Below are 18,501 nucleotides of genomic sequence, written 5' to 3' on the forward strand. Positions count from 1 at the left end.
CCCAACCCTTAATGATGACTTTACACCAACTGAACAACAGCCCATATTTACTGTATATGAAGAAATAATATTATGTTTATTTATTTTAAGAATATAAATATATATATATATATTTATATATTATTATATAATTAAATATTATTTTATTTTTAATTCAAAATTATTTATTCACATGATAACATATATACGTGTATATATATTTATGTATCTAAAATAAATACACAATTTTATTGGTATATCAATTATAGGCCATTATTACCATTTTAAACTAGATTCTTATCATGTATATATGACGCTTGGATACAATTTTATGTATATAAAGTGGCGTAACGTTATACTTTAAATGCCACGTAATTCATTCTTGTTTGATGAGCTGATGGTAAAGAAAAATAATACAAAAAAATAGATAATCAATATAATATGCTAGCATAAATAAAGTAACGATGTGTTGCACGCCAAATTTTGATGATACATGAGCAAAGTAAATATTTATTCCATAGTCTTCAAGATAGACTACTAGTGTGTTTTAATGCCAGAGGGAATAAGTTATGATATTTTTCATTCAAAATGAATTAGTAATATTATATGTATCTATTTTAAGTATATAAATAAATATATATTTATATATGTCATTATATGATTAAATATTATTTTATTTTTAATTCAAAATTATCAAATTATATGATATCATACATCAAATATGTATATATTTATATATTTAAAGTATGTAAACGAAGTTAATAGGATATCTGTTTAAATTGATCACACAATGAATTGACGTTTAATCATGTTATCTCATCATTAGAATCACACCATTCATTTTAAAAGAGTATCATTTTTATAGATGTTGTACAGGTTGGTTAGGCCTATAATCCGACTCTGATCCAAAAATTTGGCACGGCTTGCATTAACCTGACAAAACTAGGACGTGGGATAAGACTCACAAGCTAATTAAGTGCAACTTGCTAAAACTATTAGAAAATGATAAATAATATAAAATTAATTAGAAATAAAAATATAAAAAATATAATTTAGTAGGTTGGTCTGCAAAAGTACGTGGTATACTCTGCTAAAAGCTCATGGGCCATAGGTCATCCTTCAAGTATTGAGATTTTGTTAGATTGACCCAACACAAATATTTGCCAAATGGTGGATTAAGGTTCGACTTAACACATAGGCCTAATGGGTCATACTAGGATTCGCACGACATGACCAAATCCAACCACTGCCATCTCAACAATAAAGTTAGCCAACAATGTGTACAAGGCAATGTATTATCATCTCATCATCTTCGATATGGTTTTCTTACTTAAACTAGATATTGATTTGGTAAAAGAGTTAGTTTGAGTCAATTGACGGTTGAACCAATAGTTAGAGCAAAATGTGACAATGAACTAATGATTTTCATACCAAAGAGAGTATTTGGTACCAAAAAGTATAACTCAAATCCTTACAAAAAGATTAATCTTATATTAGTTTCTTAAATATATGAAAATTTTTAACTTAAGTGTCTACGATATCCTAAAAATCACCTTTACCAAAAGGTTTTGTTTCATATTAGATATTTTATCTTTAATTTTTTGTATGATCATTACTAATAATTAAAGAATAATCATCTTAAACAATTCTCTGAAAATAATTTTTTATTTAATTATCATCATTATTTGATTGTCACAAACGTATTTCTTCGTATTGTCATCTTCGAATATGCATTAACTTCTACACGCAACCGTACTTTTTTTACCAGTTTCAAATATCGAAAAATTTGTGTGATTATTAAAATATATTTGATTAAAACAAACATTTAACAATACATCTCCATATATCCATAACCCCCAACCTGGTGAAATTTATATTTTTAAATTACCTAAATGCCCCTAATTCTTATATAAACCCAAACAATTTAAAATATCCTGTCTACCCCTCGCCTGCCCTTTACCTCGATATCATTTCCATAAATCTGAAACGAGTCTTCTAACATCGGTTTTCCACCAATTTTATCCCAAAATCCAACTATTCTGTCGTATTAATATAAATTTGATGTAAATACACATTCTTATAACTAAATTAAATACAAAATAATAAGAAAATCAACCGCAATTTGTAAATTAATAAAGCAAGATTCTATCATATCAAAGAATCTTAAATTTTCAAATAAAATAACAAATAATATAATAATATAATGAAATGCTACTTCCTTAAATTAAAATAATTTTAATATAACAATTCTTCGATTTTGAAGTGATTTTCAGATGAGATAATGGATAAAAATAAGTTAAGTGGACTAAAATTCTTAATTTTAAAGATCAAAGTAAAACAAATATTAAATTGAGAGCTTGGCAAAATCTGTATTATCCATAAAATTTGGTTTATAATGTACAAATTGATTAAAAATGGTTATTTTAATTAATTTTCTTCCAAGCCTTTTCAGTTCTTAAATGATATTTGATTTGAGTAATGTTTTATTATCAAAACAAGAAAATTATCTTGAAGATAGATTACTTAGAAAATTATTGAATATAAATGATTACTAAGTTTGATAAAATTTGATAAAAATAAATAATTATTGTGTTTGATTAAAGGTAATAAAAGAATACTAATAAATTATTTTACTTAAATACTTTTGGATATAATTATTTTAAAATATTTTTTATATTAATTAAAAATAAATTTATTTTTATTTCAAAAAATTAATAAATAATAATATAATTATAATAAAATCAAAATTATCTCAATAATCTTTTAATACCTGAGGTGAAGATGCTAATCAGATTTCTACTTATATTATCTATCACATAACTATTAATAATAAAAAAATATCATAATTTTTTATTATTGATAAATTAAATAAGATAATATAAATAATAAAAGATAAATTATCAAGATAAATTTTAAATTTCTAGAATTAAACAGCCCTAAGGGTGGGGACAATTTTCTAGTACTAGAAAGAAAAATTGGGTTTATTTGATACTTTTTGAAACTTTGGTGGGCCACTGAAATTACTCAGTTGATTTGCGGATACAGAATGTACTGCTGCCAACGACCAAACCATCGCTTAAAGTTAAACTCTGAAAGAGCAGAAACTACCTCAGGACACTTGTCTTCTTCTCCTGTCCGACACCTCTCTCTCCTCGTCTCTTGTCTTGAAATTCAATTTCCATTTTGTTTCAGTGTGTTGACTCAACCTTTGTAACCCATAAATGGTAATCGATTCATCATGTTACTAAAGCAGATAATCTTCACTTCCCTCGTTTCTATTGCTCTATCTCTTTCTGTCTCGGCCTCTACCGACCTCGATGATTCTCTCCCTTTTCTATGGCCTTTGCCCGCACAATTTACCTCTGGAAACGATACCCTCTCCGTGGACCCCGCCCTCTCGTTGTCTCTATCCGGAGATGGGGGGCGCTCTACAATTGTCAGAGAAGCTTTTGATAGATACAGAAAGATAATTTTCAAGCACAGTGTTAGTGGTTTTTATTTGTTTAGAGGAATAAGATCGGGTTTTGATATTGGGAAATTGAACATTGTTGTTCACTCTGAGAGTGAAGAGGTGGGTTTCTTCTGTTTTATTAGTCATGTTTAAGATTTTTGCCACAAATTCTGATCTTCATTTGTTTTTTTGTTTGTGCTTTCGTGTATAGCTCCAATTGGGTGTGGATGAGAGCTACAGTTTGTTGGTGGCGAAGAATGATGGACGGTCAATTATTGCTGAGGCAACAATTGAGGTAAAGTGAATTGCTTGGAAATCCAGACGTCAGTTGGTTGTCAATCGGATGGTTATATACTTTATTTATTTTGCAAATGTGCAATTTAATTAGTTATAATGTTATTTTAATTGTTGAAAAGAGTATACTGTTGAATGGAGTAGTGTGTTTAATGGATTATTTCTTCAGTTTAATACATTTACTCATGTTATCTTGATGTGTGATTTTTTTTTATTTTTTCATTAAGGTTTAGTTTCATTGGTGTTTCTGTTTCTTTCATGCAGGCAAATACTGTTTATGGTGCATTGCGAGGGTTGGAGGTATATATCAATACCATTTAATCACATATCAAACTGGGGACATCTGTATAAATTATCACAATTATGCATATGTATTGTGATTGCGTAGTTATTGAATATAACATGGATTGATTCATGAGGGTTGGGTTCAGAATTTGGCCATTGGCATCTGTGAATGTGTGATGACTACAGAGATTATGAGATGGGAAAAACAAGGGCTTATGTACTTCATCTCTCTGTGTCTTATGAACAAATATACCCTTACAAAGAAATATTATGACTGAATTCTTGGAGTTAATTACATGTACTCTAGTAGTGTTTGTACGTCTTCAATTACATGCTTATAGCATATAGGTATTGCTAATCTGTTGAACTTTCTCCTTGTACATAATTATTTTCACTGACAAATGTGAAAGGATTACTTGGATTTATGTGGAGTCCTTTTCTCATTTATGATTCTCTTTTTCAATGTTCTAGACATTCAGCCAGTTGTGTTCTTTTGATTATGGAACTAAATCTGTACAAATATATAGAGCACCATGGTACATCCAAGACAAACCAAGATTTGCATTCCGTGGGCTTCTACTAGGTAAGCTTAATTTTCTAGTAGAATGTAGAGATGTCTTTTGTGTCCTATTCCTGGAGTATCACTTGATTTTCAGTGTATTTGCATCTTTTTTTTAGATACATCGAGGCACTATTATCCAGTGGATACCATTAAGCAAATAATTGAATCTATGTCATATGCTAAACTTGTAAGATATGCTACTAGCCATGTATTTATTTATTTTTTTGGTTGGGTGGAATTGTATTTCATTTGAACTTTCACCAATTCTACACCATCTTAATTCTTCAGTTATTTTGTGTGTAATTTTGATGTTGAATATGGTAGAATGTCTTACATTGGCATATCATAGACGAGGAGTCATTTCCTCTTGAAGTTCCTACATATCCAAATTTGTGGAAAGGTTCATATACAAAGTGGGAACGCTACACAGTTGAGGATGCCTATGAAATTGTCAAGTAAGATTTATATAACTCTTTCAATTCCTACGCAACGCATGGGTTTGGAAGCTTCTAAGAACCTTTGTCCAAATATCTTCCTATTTTGGTCATCTCCTATCAAATTCATTTCACTTCACTCATGATCTTATACACTTTAGATTTAATATTTGTAATGGTTTAAGGCTGTCTTAAGTAAAAAGATGATTACAGTGATAAACTTAAGTTGTGGAAGAAACATATAATTATCACTATAAATAAGAACCAGAATTCCAACTGTAGTGATTAATACTGACATAATATCAATAAAATGAGAGGAATTAACACCCTGATTTTGGTGTTTGAAAATCATATGATATTTTCGGTGTCACTTTCCAGGAAATATACAATTTTCTTTATCAGTGAATTTATAGTTTAGTATGTATTCTGTTTTATTTGGTTCTCTTTCTTACATTTATGTTACTTTATCATGCCATTAACTAATAAGGCTACCATTTTTTTTCTGTGTTTTCATGTGTCAATTGAAGGTTCGCCAAAATGAGAGGTGCACTTTACCTTTAGTGTTTGTTGAATTCCATCCAGTGCATTGTGCTTCAACTGTATAGATAGGTATACTTTTTTGTCATTTTTGTTTATTAATTATTGGTATGAAATTTTGGCAGGCATCAACATTATGGCGGAAGTAGATGTCCCTGGTCATGCGGAATCATGGTAAGACATTTGTCAAACATTATATGCCTAATACTGTAATATAATGCATATAGCAATCTTGCTCCTTCTAAATTCAGCCTCTGTGACTTCTTTTGCAGTTACATGGATAATGAAATTAGATACTCAAGCTTTCTTATTTAGTTCCAATAGCAAAATCATGAAGTTTTTTCTGATAGGGACAACATCTTGGATTTGTGTATTTCTGGTGTATATATATTTTTTTTCATTTTGGACCCTAGCCAAGTAAAATTGGGAGACTTGAAGTTTTATTTTTCTTTCATTTTAATTGCTAGGTGATACTGTCATCTGAAAGTTTGACATCAGTAGAAATATTACATTTTGATGCACCAAAAGGTGGAATCATTCTGATTGCAACTTGTTGACTCATCTGCATTTTAATTAGTTATACACAATGCCTTCTGCATGATTTCATATTCATTCTGTGCAGGGGAGCTGGGTACCCTGATCTTTGGCCATCTGCAACCTGTCGAGAGCCACTTAATGTTGCAAAAAATTTTACTTTTGATGTGATCTCTGGGATTCTATCAGGTCAAGATCTTTTGAAACCTTTCCTCGGATAGTGGTCAAGTTACTTTCTATTTATATGAATTAATTGTTGGGTCAACATTAGCTTCACTACCATATCAATTGATTAGACATGTTGTCAATGCACTTGATATTCATGTTTGCAAATTTGTTAGTCAACTTGGTCAATAAATATGTTCTCATATTGTTGCTTTCCAGTTTTGTCTCGATAGATTATTTCATTAATGGTGAATATGACATATAATCTTTCTTCTCTCCACTAATTGGAGTAAAATTTTTCTATTACAGATTTGAGAAAAATTTTTCCATTTGAGTTGTTTCACTTGGGTGGTGATGAGGTCCATACAGGTTAGTTCCAGTGACCTCTCTTCTTGTTGGTGAAGATTTTGAAATCTCCTCTTGCTTTCATTTTATCATTCAAAGTCTTTATCTTTCCATTAGTCTGAAGGCTTTGTTAGTCATTGGAAAACCTCAAAAATGGTTGATAGATATCATATGTTTAATGTCTTGAACATGACAAATAGTGAATATGATTTTGAAAGGAATATCCTATGGATAAAGTAATCTATCAAAATCTACTAAGCTTCCTATAGGAAACCAGAAATAAATCCCTGAACTTTATGGATTAAAATTCCAATTTAGTCACTGAATATTTTTTTCCTAGTTTAGATTGATTTGATTTTTTTCTTAGTTTAGACTGATTGCTTTCCTAGTTTGTTGTTGTAATATATGTATAAATTCACCTATTCACAAATGAATGGAATCAAGCAAGAATTCTTCAAATTTTCATTCTTGTTTCATGGTATCAGAGCCTAAGCTCTAAGAACTTTTTTTTTTAAAATTTTTTCTTTCTGAGAAGAAAAAAAATGTGTAATTTGCTAGAATATTGCCAAAAAAATTTTCAAACTCTAGACGCTGTTGCAGTTCCTCTTAGTCATCATAGAAGTCGTTGGACATCGACAATAGCCATCAGGAAAGCACAAACTCCATCACAATCCTAAGATATTGTCGAAAAATCTTTAGATTTGTCATAAAACTTTATTGGACGATCACATAAGCTGTTGATGTACAACCAAATATCGTCGAAAGTTTATATTCTACTGTAAGAAGTTGTCGGAATTTGTTGATTTACAATCTGCCAGAAGTTTCAGCATGTCAAAAGTTTTCAAACCTATCAAAAGTAATTAAAAGTGTTAGAACTATTGCTAGAAATTGTTTGTCTGCTACCTATCGAAAATTTCATCTGTTGCCATGTTGTTAACTGAAAAGTTGCCTCCTTTTTGTTGCCAACTTTTAAAATCCCCTCCTTTGGTAAATTTCAAAAAGGCCTCTTCGACAAAATTCAAAAAGACCTATTGTGGAAAATTAAAAAATCCCTATTGTGGTGGTTCTCTTAAGAAAGCAATCTAAAAGTTTTTCACCATGGCTACAAGTTCCCTACGCTCAATTACCTCCATGGGATTCTTTGTTCCTCTTTCACCTTCTATTGCATCTTTTGATTCTCTTACTATTACAGCCTCAATTGCTTATAGAGGTACACTTAACTTTGTTTTTGTGTCTCGCAACTCATAGGATTTATGGATTGTTGATACCGGTGTCTTAGATCATATGATTGGTTTTGTTTCTATATGCATTTTGTTTGCACCATGTACAATTGATTTTAACATTTCAATAGTAGATGGTAGTGTTTGTCATGTAGCTGGTCCTAGGACTACCAAAGTATTTAATTTAGTGTTGGACTTAGTTCTTTATGTTCCCAGTATCTCTTGTAATTTACTATTGATTAGTTAATTGTCTAAGGATCTTAATTGTTTAGTAACATTTTTTCACTCCTTTTGTGAATTTTAGTACGGATATTCAAAGATGATGATTGGCAGTGCTAAAGAGTGCAATGGCCTATATCTTTTCAAGGGTGCTCCATCTTTTTTAGTTTCTAGGAAATTTTCAACTTTTGTTTCTGTTTCTATTGTTTCTAATAATGAGACATTTCTTTGGCATCAATGTCTTGGACACTGATAGGTACTTGGGTCAATATTTCTCCAATAGCTGCTCCTCCTTGCTTCACTGATCACCCAATAACCAATATCAAGTTTCCCTGTTTCCACAAACTCAAACACAACCCAAAATGGAAATGCACTAAATATGCGTGTGAATGAAACGGAACCAGTCACTAGTAATATTCATTCAAATTCAGGAAGATTACAGAAGTTATCATATTACATGTGATTCCCATACTTCACCCAAGAGATTACAACTCAAAAGCAAAACCAAGAACAAACAACAATTACACAACAAAGTACTAAGTGCACTGTTCACTTCAGGCTTTTGAGAGGCCTGCACTCTCCCTACATTCCTACTGTCTTGCAATCCTCCTTTTTTTTTTGGTCCTGCAGCTGCCTTTTCTACTTTTTCCTCTGTTGCCAATTGCTCTGCCGCCAAGCCTCTGCCAAGTTTCCTTGTTTCTCCAAATTGACCTTGCAATAAAATAATTGTTGATTGTTCTACTTGCTCCAATCCCCTGCTGCCACCTGTTTTAACTCTTGTTCCTTCCTTTCTCTTGCGTGTAGTGTACACGTGGGTTCTAACATTTCCCCTCCCATCGAAACGTACTTTGTCCTCAAGGTGGAAATGAGAGAATAAGTGGGCTAATTTTAATTTTTGGTCAAATAGGTTAAAAAACTGAGTTTGGATTTGGGTAAAAATTGGGCTCATATTTGGTGTGGGCCAATTGGGTTTCAGGTCTGGTCTTGGGTTTGGATTTTTATCAGGTATGATTAATTGAGTATGGTGGTTTGAATTTATTGGTGTAAGGGTTTTTGGGCTGGAATATATAATGTATAGGTTGAGTTGAGTTGCGGTTGGATTGAGTTTTTGAGAATTGGGTTGTAATGGATTTGGATTTAATTGTAATGGGTTTGGGTTATGGACTCTTGGGTTATTCCAATTTGGTTTTGGATTGGGCTTAGTAGTTGGACTTGATTTTGAGTTGAGTAAAAAATGTTTTGGGCCGGAATCAATTAGTGTGGGTGTGATTGGGTATTGGGCTAGGTTTAATAGTGGTGGATTTTGGTTTAATGAGTTGGGTTTGGGCTGGGTAAATGGGTTATTGGGTCGGGTAGGGTTATAAACCCTTCTTCCTCCTCCTTTTCTTTCTTCATGGTCGCCTCCTTCTCCAGCTGCAGCTTCTTCTGTCTCTCTTTTCTTCACAGATTCTGAGCACCTAGTAATTGGTTGCATCTCCATGGATTTCTCATTTTCTTCCCCTTTTTGCTTTTCGTTCGCAACTGTTATTGTCTGCTCTATCCTCATCGTCAATGAAAGTTGATTCCCATATGAACCAATAGATTCCGACAACTAAAACTCGTCTGAATCTGCCATTTTTTTCTTTCTGATGGCCTATTTCCATCAATGGGTCTTCATATGACATCGGACTTCCTTTCACAATACCGAAATCACCAAGGTCAGTTTTTTTCCTCTCTGAATCTCCGTCGAATGCGATTAGAATGCCTTCATCATCTTGATCATCCTCTTCTATCACGAGAACAGCTCATGATTTGCATTTACAGTCATGCTTCGGCTCTTGCTTGTCGTCACAACGAGGACAAATTTTGTTCGTCATCAATTCTCGAAGTTCCCATTGAGTCAATCGTCGAACCATCCACCAACGCCTACTATCTTTGATGAAGTCGACTTTCTCCATCCCTAGAATCGGTACTCTGATACCAATTGATAGGTACCTGGGTCAATATTTCTCCAGTAGCTGCTCCTCCTTGCTTCACTGATCACCCAACAACCACACAAACTCAAACATAACCCAAAATGGAAATGCACTAAATATGCGTGTGAATGAAACGAAACCAGTCACTAGTAATATTCATTCAAATTCAGGAAGATTACAGAAGTTACCATATTACATGTGATTCCCGTACTTCACCCAAGAGATTACAACTCAAAAGCAAAACCAAGAACAAACAACAATTACACAGCAAAGTATTAAGTGCACTGTTCACTTCAGGCTTTCGAGAGGCCTGCACTCTCCTTACATTCCTACTGTCTTGCAATCCTCCTTTTTTTGGTCCTGCAACTGCTTTTTCTACTTTTTCCTTTGTTGCCAACTGCTCTGCCGCCAAGCCTCTGCCAAGTTTCCTTGTTTCTTCAAATTGACCTTGCAATAAAATAATTGCTTACTATTCTGCTTGCTCTAATCCCCTGCTGCCACCTGTTTTAACTCTTGTTCCTTCCTTTCTCTTGCGTGTAGTGTACACGTGGGTTCTAACAGACACCCTAGTTTTAGCCATTTTAAAACATTTGTCTATGCATCTATTTTTTAATAAAGACGTGAAAGTTTTTCAATACAAAGACCGTATATGTGCTAAACACTCTAGACATTCTTAATCTTTGTACTCATATCAATCATTGCAATCATCACCTTCCTTTTGCAATCCTTCTCTTGTACTTGCCCATAATTACCTTCATAGCTGCCTATGTTTCCTGCTCTTATTATTGCCCATATCTACTTTCATAATTGTCCATGTTTCTTACTCTTATTATTGTCCATACATATTTCATAACTGCCTTTGTGTGTCACTTGTGGTCCTTATTCCCTTCTCTTTCAGGTCATCTAAATCCTTGGCCCTAAGAAGTGGGAGCTTGATGAAGAGCTTTATATGAAGATTCACCTAGTTTTAAGAATAAAGTACAAGGAGGTAAGGTGTGCAAACTAAAGAATTTATTGTCTGGATTAAAATAGTCCCCTAAGATTTTGGTTCAAAAGGTTTAGTTCGGTTGTGAAGGGCATAAGATATAGTTAAGGACAGACTTACCATATACTATTTACAAGCATTCCTATATTGGTAAAATATCTATCTTGATTATTTGTGTGGATGATATTATCATAATAAGAGATGATGCTAAAGAGATTGGGACTTTGGAGAAATATTTGAGGACAATTTGGAGTCAAAGATTTGGGAAACCTTTGATACTTTCTTGGTATTGAGGTGGCATGAAGCAAACAGGGAATTTGTATCTCTTAAAGAAAATATACGATTGACTTATTGAACGAGACTGGGAAATTGAGGTGCAAAACAGTTGTTACACCTTTAGAATTGAATTGGAAGTGTAAATGTCCTTAAGAAGATCCTCTAGTAAATAGGGGAAGATACCAACAATTTATAAGTAAACTCATTTACTTATCACTCATTAAACTGAATATCACCTTTATTGTTAGTGTTGTGAGTCATTTTATATTTTTATGCATACATTATAACAAAGACATCTTGATGTTGTCAATCATATCCTGACATGGTTTAAGGGACTCTAGGGAAATAGCTACTTTTTCGGAAGAATGATTAGAGAGGAATTGAGAGCTATGTAGTTCCTGACAAGTCAAGGTATGTTAAAGATAAGAGCTCTACTACTAATTAATGCACTATGGTTTGAGGAAATCTTGTCACTGGGAGGAGTAAGAAGTAGTCGGTTGTATATTGTAGTAGTGTCGAGTTAAGTTTAAGCCTTAGTTCGAGGAGTTTGCGAGCTACTTTAGTTGAAACAACTAATGGCAGATTTGACGATTGTCCGGACAGGTTCTATGAAGCTCTATATTGGCAGTAAATTTGCAATCAACATTGCACATAATCTAGTGCACCATGATCGAACTAAGCATATGGAGATTGATAGACATTTTATTAAGGAGAAAGTGGAAGAAGGGATTATCAACTTATCATATGTCTCAACCAAGTTTCAAGAAGCTGATTTAATTCACAAGGCTTTGCCTAAACTTGGATTTGAATTATTTGTAAGAAATTGGGAATGATAGACGTCTAATTCTAGCTTGAGGGGGAGTGTAGGAAACCAAGAATAAATTCCCAAACTTTAGGGATTGAAGTTCTAATGTAATCACTGAATATTTTTTTTCCTAGTTTACGCTGACTACTTTCCTAGTTTGTTTTGTAAATATGTATAAATTCACCTATTCATCATTGAATGAAATCAAGAATTCTTTAAATTGTCATTGTTGTTTCACCTCCCAACAAGTACTTTTCATATATTGTAGTTCACTCTTCCCTCTCTCTACTTCTGGCTCTTTCTGGTGTTAATTTCATACTCGTATGCATTGCAATGTTCACTGATTAAAATTTTACAATTTTTGTCAGATTGCTGGGACTCTACTCCAAATGTGAAGCAGTGGTACATGTCCCAACTCCTTTGCTGATTATCTTTCACTTACTATATGATGACTCTAGTGCTTAAGTAACCTATCATATAGATCACAACGTGAAGTCCAGCTAGGAAATGACCAATAATATGATCAAGTGGAAGTGACCGTGTAATACCTATTTTTAAGTCTGCTGGGTCTATTACTGCTTGCAGCTTGTTTTATTTCGTAAGAAGAGAATCTAAGAAAAGGGATAAAACCTATACTAGACTGAATTCTGTTGGTTTTGGAGGTCTGTTTTTATGATATGTTCTTGCCAACACATTTCCCTAACATGTCTATTACTCCTTAGCTTATCTAGAGTAATAGATTTAAATAATGACTTACATCTAATTGTCTCTCTATCTATCGTAAATTTTAGGAAGAGTGAGGATTCTTAGATTTTGACTGATTAAGCAATAGGATATGCTCCATTCACCATACTGAAATTTACCATATGGTGACCCCATGCTTGCACTTTGAGGCATACATAAGTTTGTTTGTTCAGTCTGGGAAAGTGGTCCGTATCCACACAAGCACATTGTTACATGAACCATCTATGTCAAATGTGAACCATCACAAGTTAAAAATATCTGCTGACTTCTGAATAAATCTTTCTATCTTAGTTAGGCGGGCTGTTTATTCTCCCATCATTTATGTTTTCTCAATATACCGATCCATCTCTGATTTCAGGCTCCGGGATCACAACATGACTGCTAAGGAAGCATATCAATATTTTGTACTCAGAGCTCAAGAAATAGCAATATCAAAAAGTTGGACCCCTGTGAACTGGTATGTCCCTTATCTATGCCAATGTAATAAGCATTTTTAAGTTGCTATGCTTGAGGTGTTTTATGCATGGCAAATTCTCAAAGTTTTATCCCATTGTTCTTGCTTGGATTGCAGAAAAAAGTCTGGGAAATTTTTGAAATGGCAGCAAAAGAATATGGAAATGAAACTAAAAAATGAGCATATTGCCACAAACATTTCTTCCGAAATTATTTATAAATGGAAATATGGAGAGTTACATATCTTTTTCCAACTATAAATATTAATTATATTATTGGCAAAAATATTGATGCCTTGAAACAATTTTATTTTCACTTCAGGGAAGAAACATTCAATGCATTTGCAGGAAACCTTAATCCAAAGACAGTGGTGCATAACTGGTGAGTTCCTATTGCAGCTTTACATATGTAACAAAGCAAAATGTGTCTTCAAAATAGAATTTCAAGCCTTTAACTTTTCCATTTGGTGTGATAGGTTGGGCTCTGGTGTCTGTCCAAAGGCTGTTGCGAAAGGTTTCAAATGCATTTACAGCAATCAAGGTTTTTGGTATCTTGACCATCTAGATGTCCCTTGGGATCGTCTCTATACTGCCGAGCCATTAGAAGGAATAAATGATATCACAAAGCAAGAGCTTGTGATTGGAGGGGAAGTTTGCATGTGGGGTGAGACTGCTGATCCCTCAAATGTTCAGCAAACAATATGGCCTCGAGCTGCAGCAGCTGCAGGTATGTTAGCAACAAAAGAAGTCATGTATTTCCTTTTTACGGATACCCTTCTTGATTTTAGGCTGATGGTAGAAATTTTTTGTTTCTATAGAACGATTGTGGAGTCGGAGGGAAGCCATTTCCTCTGGAAATGTCAACAATACTGCATTACCTCGATTACATTACTTCAGATGCCTATTGCATAGGCGTGGGATTCAAGCTGCTCCAGTCACAAACTTCTATGCTCGACAACCTCCAGTTGGCCCCAGTTCATGCTATGAACAATAATTCTCCATTCTCTCTTCAGTTAAATTTATGCATCTGAAGCTGCATTTCTGCAATTATGTACACGATAAAATCATTAGCATTCCCCAAACTTTGAATCATGTTCATCAGTCCTGTGTTTTTATGGTAATGTATGGTCATAGAATGTATTCCAATCTGGTCATAAAGTTTGGCAAGAAATTGTTGTGATGACTTTTTCATCCGGTGTGTCAATAATCAATAATTGTTATTATCATAGCATTGAGATTTTATTAGGATCTTAAGTGTAAGTTATGATGCTTGAATCTCACAATAGAAAGTATGAGTTTCTGATATAAAGTTTTACGGGTTTTTATTATAATTACATTAATCATTTATATGTTTAATTATGTATTAAAAAATGTATACATGTAACATTGTTTTTAGAAAATATGACAAGAGAGTAAGTACATTTAAGTCAAATCAATTCAAAGTCTATCCCAACTTGTCCAACAATTTAGAAAAAGCACCAAAATGGTGCCATCAAAGTCTAAAAATTTGATAATTTAATCTTCAAGTCTTCGTTGTTAACAAGGATTCCCTACATTGACTTTCATTCAGTTTAAAGGTTTTTAACTTTACCTAAAAATGGGGTCTTCCCAATCCCTGAAGCAAACCAAACCTGAAAGTTGTTGTACTAGTTTCAAAAATCAAAATTAATGGACTTGAAACAATTAGTTTTCTTGCCCAAAGTTATCAACACGGCTCTGCCTTTGATCTTCATGCATGTGCTTGCCTGTCTTACTCGCTAGTCAGGTAACAAGCAGGAATTTCAATCCAATCTTCAAAGTTTGTATTAAATCAAAATTTACTGTGGGACATATTTAAAATTAAATGATGTGATACATTTTCTTTTCTAAAAAATTATGTAAAGAGTAATACTATGCATGTTTATTTATTTTAAATATATAAATGAGTATACATTTATGTATGTTATCATATAATTAAATATTACTTTATCTTTAATTCAAAATTATCAAATTACTTGATGACACATATTAAATATATATTTATTAATATATTTAAAGTGAGTATGTATAGTTTTATTAGGGTGAGCTGGTGATTTGCCTATTAGAGCGACCTTTTTATTCAATATTTGTTTTTTAACTATATTCTAGAGTTTAGATTTTAATGAATTATAAATATTTAAACTATAATGTTACTCAATATCACCCTTCTAAACATATAAAATTTTGGGTTGTCTGTACAAAAATAAAATAATTATGTGGTAAAAAAATAAATATGTAAAGATGAAGGAAGAAATTTAAATAATTTTCACTTTATTTTTGTCCCATTCACATGTCAAATTGTAATTTGGTAAGGGCCTCATGGAAGGCATTATAGATATGATCAGAATCTTAAACCATTTTTTGAAATACAATTTTTTAAGTATTTAAAGTGTGTTTTATTAATTTGGTATTTAAAAAAATAAAAAAAAATAAAACACCATTTTCAAATGCTTCTTTTCTTGAGGTTGAAGAAGCATATGCATATGCTTTAGGGTGTGTTTGTGTTTGTTGTCACACTTCTGTATTAAAAATTCAAATTGACTTTAAAAAATCCAATTATTTTATATATTTTTTTGGTTATTAAAGAGTATTTTTCAGGAAGATCTATGTACTACGCCAAGAAGTGGTTTGCAGAGAAATATATGGCCAAAAGACTTGTTCCCACCCAAGGGTTGATGTAAATTGAAAGTGACACCTTCTAACTTTTAAAAAATTTAAACATATGTGTATGAGCTAATTTCTATTAAAAATATTAGTTAGGATTATAGATAAAACTGTTATTTAATAAAAAATTTATAAAATTAAAATTTTATCATATTTTTTCTTAGATTTACAAATCTATCATTTTTCCCCCACTTAAAGTTTAAAAAATAATCATTTCCCCTCTAAGGGTTGCAGTTTTGTCTTGCTGCTGCTCTTCCAGTGAATTGAGTCGGCCAACCTCTATATTGGCACTCCTTTCTCTCCTTGACGATGACAAATCTTTAGCTAATCAGAGATAGATTGATGATTTGTCAGTGTGAAGATAAAACAGATCTATGTGTCATACAAATCTATTTCTTTTGACTAATCTGTGTGTCAATTGATGCATAGATTGATTGGAATAAGTCTTTTGGCCAAAATATATTAAAAATAAGACTATACACATACATTTATATATATTATTATATGATTAAATTATTTTTATTTTTAATTTAAAATAATCTAATTATATAATAATACACATAAATAAATATATCTATTTATATTATCAAAATAAACACAAATAATTTTATTATAATCGCTACAAATTGCAACTGGGTCAATTATTAATGTTAAGTTTAGAAATATATTCAAGTCAAATTTGTGGTAATCAGTCATAATTTGTGGGCAATTAACAACCATGTAATTATTACTCATAATTATTCATACAAATATAACTTTTATGGATAGCTTCATCATCACAAAATGTCATTTTCTTATCATCAATTCTCTAATCTCACAAAATTATAAAATTGTATTATGATATTAAATAAAATAATGTAATGAGTATTTATTTTATATTATCATATGATTAAATAATTTTAATTAAAAAATAAAATAATATATATATATATATTAAATATTTATCTATTTATATACTCAAAAAAATATTCGTAATTTTATTGCACCAAATAACAATTTTGAATTATCTTTGCTTTGCCATTTAAATTAAAATGAAAATTTGAATTATATTATCATTTTTTTAATTTAAAAGATTGAATTTTGTTTTAAAGGGATTGAACTTTTTGATTTATTTTGGAGAAGACCAAACTTTTAAGGGATAATTTGTTTTGTTTTGAAATTAAATAATTAATTTAATACCCTTAAAAAGGAAGGGTCGAATTTTAGTTTTTTTAATAGAAAAATATGAAATTTTAATTTATTTAATAAATAAAATAATCAATATCTTTAATTAAAAAAATAATTTAATATTTCTTGCTGTATCCCATTATTCAACTTTCTCAACTTACATCATAAAAAAAAAAAAAAGCACTTTATATATTTTGACTCATTAAAATATTCCTTGAAAATTTACTTTCGAACATACCGTAAGTTGTTAAAGAGAGTAAATTACATTTTATTTTCACTCTAAGGTTTTTTATAAAAAGCATTTTTCACTTATAATATTAATAATTTCTTTTACCTAAAATTAAAATTTATTTTAAAAAAAATTGCATAAGGGCAAAAAAGTATTTTTATCTTGAAAAACTAACATTTTTATAATTTAACCTAAATATTTTAAAATGTGATAGTTTGACCCTTATAAAAGTTTAGAAACTCGCTAATAAATCCCTACAATTCTTCAAAAAGCCTAACCACTGCTGGTAATCCTTCACTGCTGTTATGAGCTTCAGGAACTCTATTTAAGAAAAAACTGCATAAGAGTAAAAGAGTAATTTTGTGTTAAAAAATTAACATTTTTTTAAGTTAAACCTAAATATTTTTAAACATGATGTTTGACCCATAAAAAAGGTTTAAAAACTTACTAATAAACCCCTACAATTATTTGAAAACCCTAGCCACTGCTGATGATCCTTCACTATTATGATGAGCTCTAGGCCTCGCTGTCCTCTTTCATTGTAATCTAATATGTCATTAATGACTCTTCACTAAATGACTTGATTGAGTAATGAGTCATTGATGACAACCCAAAATCGCAACGAAAAGAGAGTGGTAAGGGTTGAAGACTTGTGCGACAAAAAAGGAAAAACACGGTGATATGAAAAAAGTGAATTGAGAGATCAATAATATGAAAAATGTTGTAGAAGAAAAGAAGATAGTAGAAGTAACTTCGAATAGAAGAAAAAGATGAAGTGGAGATAAAAGAAAAGTAAAATAAAATAAGTTTTATATTATTTTGATATTTAACATTTTTATAAAATTTTTGTTAACTTCGATTTATATGATAACATTGAAAAATAAAATAATAATGATAAAAATGTATATTCATATTTTGATATTATATTTTTTATTTAATAAAACTATATACAAATAATGATATATCATTATAATTTTAAATTATTTAATCATATAATAATATTTTATTATTTATATATAAAATTATATATACTATTTATATACGTAACACTATTTTTTTTTATTAATAGGGATTGATTTTGGCCCTTTAACTGGGAAGTATTTGTGATCTAGGGGTAAAAGATTCTCAATCAAACATTGGGTGGCCAAATGTAATTTATCGGTATCTAAACATTTTGTTAT

General features: G+C 31.2%; 1 protein-coding gene across 1 annotated transcript; it reads left to right on the forward strand.

Moving 5' to 3' along the window:
* Positions 1 to 3,065: 3,065 nt before the first annotated feature.
* LOC123227874 (beta-hexosaminidase 1) lies at positions 3,066 to 14,468 on the forward strand. The gene is made up of 15 exons (XM_044652997.1): positions 3,066 to 3,550; positions 3,642 to 3,725; positions 3,989 to 4,024; positions 4,481 to 4,592; positions 4,688 to 4,758; positions 4,896 to 5,026; positions 5,533 to 5,549; positions 5,668 to 5,716; positions 6,165 to 6,265; positions 6,551 to 6,610; positions 12,415 to 12,448; positions 13,149 to 13,247; positions 13,565 to 13,624; positions 13,719 to 13,969; positions 14,061 to 14,468. The coding sequence occupies exons 1-15, from the start codon at positions 3,218 to 3,220 to the stop codon at positions 14,234 to 14,236; spliced, it is 1,614 nt and encodes a 537-aa protein (XP_044508932.1). The 5' UTR covers positions 3,066 to 3,217; the 3' UTR covers positions 14,237 to 14,468.
* The last annotated feature ends 4,033 nt before the right edge of the window (positions 14,469 to 18,501 follow it).

This window comes from Mangifera indica, chromosome 10 (genome assembly GCF_011075055.1).
Source record: "Mangifera indica cultivar Alphonso chromosome 10, CATAS_Mindica_2.1, whole genome shotgun sequence".
Classification (NCBI taxonomy): domain Eukaryota; kingdom Viridiplantae; phylum Streptophyta; class Magnoliopsida; order Sapindales; family Anacardiaceae; genus Mangifera; species Mangifera indica.

Excerpts from the sequence above, each read along its gene's own strand:
- LOC123227874 (XM_044652997.1), top strand. The coding sequence starts at position 3,218 with ATGTTACTAAAGCAGATAATCTTCACTTCCCTCGTTTCTATTGCTCTA. Across the intron at positions 3,551-3,641 it reads TTCACTCTGAGAGTGAAGAG|CTCCAATTGGGTGTGGATGA; the intron begins GTGGGTTTCTTC and ends TTTCGTGTATAG. Across the intron at positions 12,449-13,148 it reads ACTCCAAATGTGAAGCAGTG|GCTCCGGGATCACAACATGA; the intron begins GTACATGTCCCA and ends CTCTGATTTCAG.